The sequence below is a fragment of the Malania oleifera genome, chromosome 9 (assembly GCF_029873635.1).
Source record: "Malania oleifera isolate guangnan ecotype guangnan chromosome 9, ASM2987363v1, whole genome shotgun sequence".
NCBI lineage: Eukaryota > Viridiplantae > Streptophyta > Magnoliopsida > Santalales > Ximeniaceae > Malania > Malania oleifera.
The window spans coordinates 9,900,621-9,907,829 of record NC_080425.1 but is presented as its reverse complement, the minus strand read 5'-3'; the positions used below and the strand labels follow the sequence as shown (position 1 = coordinate 9,907,829).

At 37.9% G+C, this 7,209-nt stretch overlaps 1 protein-coding gene across 1 annotated transcript; it reads right to left on the bottom strand.

The window, feature by feature from the left end:
* Positions 1 to 229: 229 nt before the first annotated feature.
* LOC131163352 (uncharacterized) lies at positions 230 to 691 on the bottom strand. Its single transcript, XM_058119949.1, has one exon. The coding sequence runs from the start codon at positions 689 to 691 to the stop codon at positions 230 to 232; it is 462 nt and encodes a 153-aa protein (XP_057975932.1).
* Between the last annotated feature and the right edge of the window lie 6,518 nt (positions 692 to 7,209).

Genomic DNA, 7,209 nt, shown 5'->3' with positions numbered 1-7,209 from the left:
GACAATCTCGGGCCATGTGGCCGTATCTGCCGCACCAATAGCACTTAATGTTCCTAGTTAGGCATTCTCCCCAATGCCTCAACTTACAACGAGCACAATAAGGAGGTTACGAATCGCTCTGACGTCCTTGATTACCTCTATCAGATCTCTATCCCCCAACATATCTGTCCCTCTTCCACGAGCCCTGTTTGGCATCTTCAGAAAAACTGAGAGGCATAGGCCTCTTCCTCTACTCTGCCATCTCTGCACTCCTCTGCAGACTCAATTTTGCCACGGCGGCTCTATCCACCAACTCTGAAAAGCTCTGCACCTTTAAGACTACCACTTGCTCATGAATTCTTAGTTTCAATCCCCTCTCAAACCACCTCGCCTTTTGGAACTCATTTGGAACCATAAAAGGTGCAAAACGGGATAGCTCCATGAACTTCACAGCGTACTGCTGCACAATAAGTTGCCCCTGAGTCGGGTGGAAGAATTTCTCTGCCTTCGCAGCCCTGATGGTGGCAGGGAAGTACCGATCATAGAAAAGCTCCTTAAAACGACTAAAAGTCATATCCGTGGGTACTGCCCGCTGTTCCTCTAGCAGTTTTACTGCTTGCCACCAGCACTCGGCCTCCCCTGTTAACTTAAAGGTAGCGAAGAGAACCTTTTGTGCCTCAGTGCAAGATAACACTACCAATATTTTCTCCATTTATTGCACCCAGCTTGTTGGCCTTACAAGGCTTAAAATCTTGTTATCTTGTTTTGATGCTAACAAATAAGTGAAATTTAATGTATTTGTGCGAGTAATGTTATTTCAGGGCTCACATATGAGAAAGTAAGGTGAAATTACTCACAAGGATCAAATGAAACTTAAATGAGTCAAAGCATGGATTTAAAGATGATATATGAAATCTTGAAGAATATGAGGACATGAATGAGTTGTTGAAAGCTAAGGCATATTAAAGTCCAAAGAGCCAAATAAAGGAAAAGTGAGAAAGCGCAAAGAATATGGAAGCTTGAAGAAAAGATGAACTCAATCCAAGGACAAAGCATGAAGACTCAAGAACTTAGAATGTTAATATCTTAGAAGTTTTTACGTAAGTGCTTTAATGTTTAAAATATTGTTTAAAATATTTTGAAACTCATGGGTTAATTTCTTAGACCTAGATACCTTTTAAAATACCTGAAAAATATTTTTATAAGGTCAAAAATTATTTTAAAAAAGGTTAGAATCATTTTTGGAATAAAAAGCACCGAAAAGAGTTTTCCCAAATACTGTTAGTTTTTATATAGCCGCATTGCGGTGAATTTTTATCTATCAAAATTTCATTATTTTAAAAATTAGTCAACATAAAAGTTGTAGTATTTTCTCTTAGCTTTCTTTTGACACCAAGAACACATAATTTGAAGTTATATAGAAAACTTTATGGCCAAAACACTGAAGCTAGGTCACTGTTGTCAGACATCTGAATATTGTTCAACGGGCAAATTTTTTAAATTCTAATATTTTAAAATATAGCCGTTTGAGCTCCAAACTTTCTAAAAAATTGGTAAACTCTCTAAGAAAACTTTTTCAACATGCAAACAAGTTTGAAAGCCTATAAATACATGGTTTTGCAAATCAAAACTATCCAAGAATTGAAAAATCTGCTTGTAAAGTTGAAGCACTCTTATTCTTCCAAAGCTCTCTTGTTCACTCATTGAAAAACTATTTTGCTGAGATATTCTGAAGTGCTAATCCTTCATCCTCTGAATTTCTACTGCAAATCCTTATCTAAGAAGGATATTGGTGAATTCTACACTTGAGTTTCATTGTATTTCATATTGATATTTTACATTCAAGTATATAGTGCTGAAATTGTACTAACTTGCTCTTTAAGAGAGTATACTTGTTCGCAGATCTTATCTTGTATTTCTTGTAGTTCTTTGACATTCCAAGGATTGTTTGGATCGTTGGCTAAGCAAGGGGATATTGCTTAGAGAGGCGGGCTCTAGCCTAAAGGAGTGACCGGACGAGGGAATATTGTTTGGAGAAGGCGGGCTCTAGCCTTAACCAAGGAGGTTGTAAAGGTTTGTTTCACCCGTCAACGGAACAGGTTTAGTGAATACTTTGGTGGATTGCCAAGGGCGAGGACGTAGGCTGGGTATAAGCCGAACCTCGTAAAAATTTCCATCTCATTCTCTCTTTCCCTTACTCTTTATTTTCAGCATATTTAAATTGCGTGGATAGTTTATTTGATAATCATATATACTACGTAATATTTGGAAATCAAACAAACTTAAGATTTAATTTTGATTTGGATTTTGAAAACTGAAAGAGAGTACGTTGGTTACACCATATCTTGCGGAAACCTTACAGGAGTACGTTACTTGGTTAACATCCCAAAGATAAATTTACCAATAGTTTATTTGAGTTCTAAATATTTGGAAAGAGTGATTTGATTCATCTATACATGGCTTTACATCAACAAGCATAAATTCTCATTCACTATAGGGCTTGGTTCAAATTTGGCAAATATAAACAAACAACCATCTTGAGTTGTTATATTACATAAGTGTTGTGTATTGGCTTGTTTGTTTACTTTATAATTTTTGTTCATTGGTTTGGTTGAATGATTGGATGTTTGTATCGTTAAAAATTAAGTAAAGAAATTAAGTTCTTGAGTGTTTAACAAATTAAACAAATCAGTCAAATTGGTTAAAAGAAATAAAATAAGTTTAAGAATTCTAAAAAAGAATTAAAAGAAATTTTAAAAGCCAATTCACCCCCCCTCTTGGGGAGTTATTCCTAATTTCAATTGTCTGCTACAAGTAGGTCAACACCGCCCACAAATGCAGAAGGTTTCAGGCGAGTAAATTGGTCAATCGAACAGCCCTGATTCATAGGTGGGCAATTCTGTTCTTCAGAGTCTCGCCTAATTTCTTCCCAAACCTGTCGAGCTAAACCCCGTAATAGAGTGAAGGTATCGATCTCTCCCACACTCGTAGCTCCTACATCATTCTCCTCTCCAACATCAACATCCTTTCCCCTGGAATCCATCCCGTGGATAGGACAAAAGCGAAATTAGAACCTTCATATCACATTAGGTACATTTATAAAATAACAAATCAGTTTAACATTTAAATCATCAATTAAAACATTAAACAATCAGCTTATACCCAAATCAACCTAACCCTCAAGTTCTAATTCTGAGTTCTAGTCTCTCTGCTCAAAAACATAACCGTCAATGAATTCACCGTGGTTTTCTGAAACTGGCTGGATTGAGAAACTCATTGAAATCCATCAAGGGATTTCTGCCTCTAAGCTGCGAAATAAAACTCAAAATCTCCTATCAATATCCTAATCTACCAATTCCTATCCTTATCCTTATTCGTACCTATACTCTGGTATTAATCAATCCTAAAGTTTGCAGAATCTATAACCTAATGCTCTAATACCAAAATGTGACGCCCCAAACCCACCAGGTGGGGCTCGGGTGCCACGTGTTCCAATCACCTATATCTGATACCATAATTAACATGCACGCAACGGAACATAAATAAATAACCTCCAATAAATACTAGAGTTCTATATAACAACCCCAAAAATGAACACTACAACATCCAGATATCCGTATCCACAACGAGTATTTAAAACATAACCCAATACAAATATATCTGTATATATATCAGTATCTCACAATACCCCAAAAAGAAACCAACAAAAACAGTTCCAGCCTAGGCCTTTAAACCCGATCTCCAGAAGAACCTGAAAAGTTGTTAATCCACTAGGGTGAGACATTTCTCAGTAAGGGTGGAATAAATTATAACAGTGTGTGACAAATGAGTTTTAATATTTACATATAAAAAAAAAAATGCTTCTCATATAACATCAATAACAATTGAGAAAATATATCATTAATAACATCATTGACATCTAATATCATATACACATCCAATATGCACAAGTATATAATTTTTATGTAGGCGAAAGTCCCCGAGGATAGGGAATATTATCCGGCCATACAAGTAGCTTCCCTCTGCTTTGGTACTAAAAACTACCTACCAGAGCACTCACATTACTCAGTAAGCCCTCAGGTGAAGAATTATCTCGCCACCACTATACACATCTTTATTATTTTAAAGGTGAAGGTTTCTGGGAATCGGGATGTCTATCCGCCCAAACAAGTAGCATCCCTTTGCACTGATACCAAGAAACTACCTAGCAGAGCACTCGCCTTTCTCAACAAGCCCCCGATGTTATGTTTACCTCACCGCATGCACACATATGCATTCACAATATGCTATATTATTATTATTATTATTATGCTATAATTAAATTTACATGCGCACAACACATCCACACAGGAATCATGCATCTCATACTTCGTCTTCCAATGTCCTTAGTTCGTGGCTCACATAGAGCAACTGCGTACATATCAGTACGTGGCCCACACAGGCACCTACGCACTTCTTATCTACACGTGGCACACATAAAAACCACTATCCACACAGGGTACATAACATGACCCACACAGGCACCACCATCCATACAGGATACATAACATGGCCTACACAGGTGCCATTATCCACACAGGATATAACGTGGTCCACACAAGGACCACTCCAGCTTTCGTGACACGTGGCCCACACAGGCACCACTATTCACCAATATCCAATCCCGACGACCTACTCATAGTACATCAGTAGAACAAACTCCTCGAACTGCCAATGTCCTACCCCATATAAATGACAATATGACGAGCTCCTCAATCTGCCAACGTCATATCATGATTTGTATCTAAGTAATATAACAACCTCCTCATGCCAACGTTATATTGAGATGCATACGAATAATCACACTGGTTAATTCACATAGACGCATCAATGCATTTCCACACAGGAATCTAACAGATCAATTCATTTCCCACATAGTATCCCAACAGATCAATACATTTCCACATAGGAGTTAAACATAGTAATTTATTCATCATGTCATAATCATTCCAAACATTCCCACATGCAAACCCAAATGCCACATTAATTCATATTCAATTTATTATGACAAATTGTTCCCATGTCACACGAATTTAATATCATAAGTAATTATCCCAAATATAAACCTTAAACAAAATCATTATTTTTCTAGTACTCACGCAGGTCTAGAAATTATATAGATAAATAATAAATTTCATATGCTCGTAAATGACCGGTTCACCTTATTAAAATACTGATATAATTTTATTCTCCCTTACCTGATTTCCTGAACCACGCCTGCACGGTTCCCAAAATTATATCCATGGCACTCACCTGAACCCTAGTTCAATCAAATTAACCCCAATAAAATATTATTTTAACTTTTCCTAATTTACAATAATTAAATATCAATTAATTTCTAAATAACTCATTTATCCTAATTTTGGAGCTATTTTTACAATAACCCCACGAGAAAATCATCCCTAAATTCTCGTGGTGGTTTCCGATCGTCCATTTGGCTTAAAATTTAAAAAAAATTGAGGTAAAAGTGAGAATTTGCCTTACCCCAGGAGATATGCTTACGTTACTTTTATGACAAATTCACTTCATTAGAAATGTTGGTGACAGAGAATGGAGTCTAGTGATATTCTCCGATTTTCGATAGGTCAAATATTTATCGAGAAATTGAGGAGAGATAGTGAAGTGAATGGAGGAGTGAGGAAAGGGCAAAAAAAGAAAAAAAAGAGTGGACGCAGGTTGGTGTTGTCTTCACAGGAAAGAACAAGAAAGAAGAAGTCTTCCTGAAACTTATCCAAGCTTCAGGAAGCATCCATTATAATATACTTATATATATCTTATATTATAATATTATTATTTTATATACTTATATATATATATATATATATATATATATTCTTCATATATGTATTTAAGCATGTATATATATATACACACACATTATCCTCAAATTTCTTAATTTAATTAATTTTCTTAATATTAATTAATTAAATAATTATTAATAATAATTTTTTTAATTTTTTGTGTCGTTACAGTGTGTGTGTATATGCTCTGTGCTATGTGCTATGTGTGTGCACTGTGCTGTGTGTGTGTGTGTGTGTGCGTGCTGTGTGTATATGCTGTGTGCTATGTGCCGTGTGTGTGTGTATATGATGTGTGCTATGTGCTATGTGTGTGCAGAAATGGCATGTAGAGAGGCTTACCTGAATGCTGCCGGAGGTGGGTAGTCGGATACGGGTTGCTGCGAGGGGGAAGAGGCCGGAGCTCTGGCCGGAGATCAGCTGGGTGTGTGAGGTTGAGTGGCTGGCCGCGACAGAGGACGGCCAGTGATGGTGTTGCTGGTGGACGTGATGGTTGCTGGGCTACTGTGAGACGGTGGCGATGGCGTGCACATGGGGGCAGAGCCTCTGTTGCAGCGAAGAGAGGAGATGTCGGGGTTGAAGATCGGAGCTGGGAGGCCCGCCAACACTGGTGTGGCCGGATCTCCTGGTTGCTGGGCGGGGAGTTGGTGCTGCTGCTGGTGTGTGGTCGCTGGGGTGGTGCAGAGGATGTTATATGGCCGGAGATGAGGTTGGGTGATATGTGAGGGAGAAGGGGGCTCAGGTCTGGCTGTCTGGGCCGTCTGGTGATGGTGAGTGTTAGCGAGAGGGAGAGGGGCTAGTTGGGTTGCGGCTGGTGTGTGCAGGAGTGAGAGAGGATTGAGAGAGATGGCTGAGGGGTTTGGGTGTTTGCCGGGGTCCAAGAAAGGAGAGAGCTTTTTTTTTTTTAGAGTATTGCTGCCCCTCGGCTGTCGGTGGTCTGTGCGAGAGGGCAGAGATGAGGGAGTGCAGGGATGGTTGTTGGGCTACGACTGCAAGGGGGGTGGGGATGGTGGCTAGGCGAGGAAGATGGTCGAGGCTGGGTGCGTGAGAGAGAGGAAGAGAAGAGAGCTAGGTCTCCTTCTTTTTGTTTTTTGGTTATTTTTTTTTGTTCTGCCCCCCGGCTATGTCCTCCATGGTGCCCCCAAGACCCCCTTTTATAAACTTTTTCTCCCCCAAACCCTATAATAATAATAATAATGATAATAGTAATACTAATAATACTTAAAAGTAATGATGATATTAATAATAATAAAAATGATAATAGAAATAATAGAAATAATAATAATAATAACAATAATGGTAATAATAATAGTGAAATAATAATAATAAAGTAATAATAATAATATTTAAAAAATGATGATAATATTAATAATAATAATAATGATAATAGAAG

Excerpts from the sequence above, each read along its gene's own strand:
- LOC131163352 (XM_058119949.1), bottom strand. The coding sequence starts at position 691 with ATGGAGAAAATATTGGTAGTGTTATCTTGCACTGAGGCACAAAAGGTT.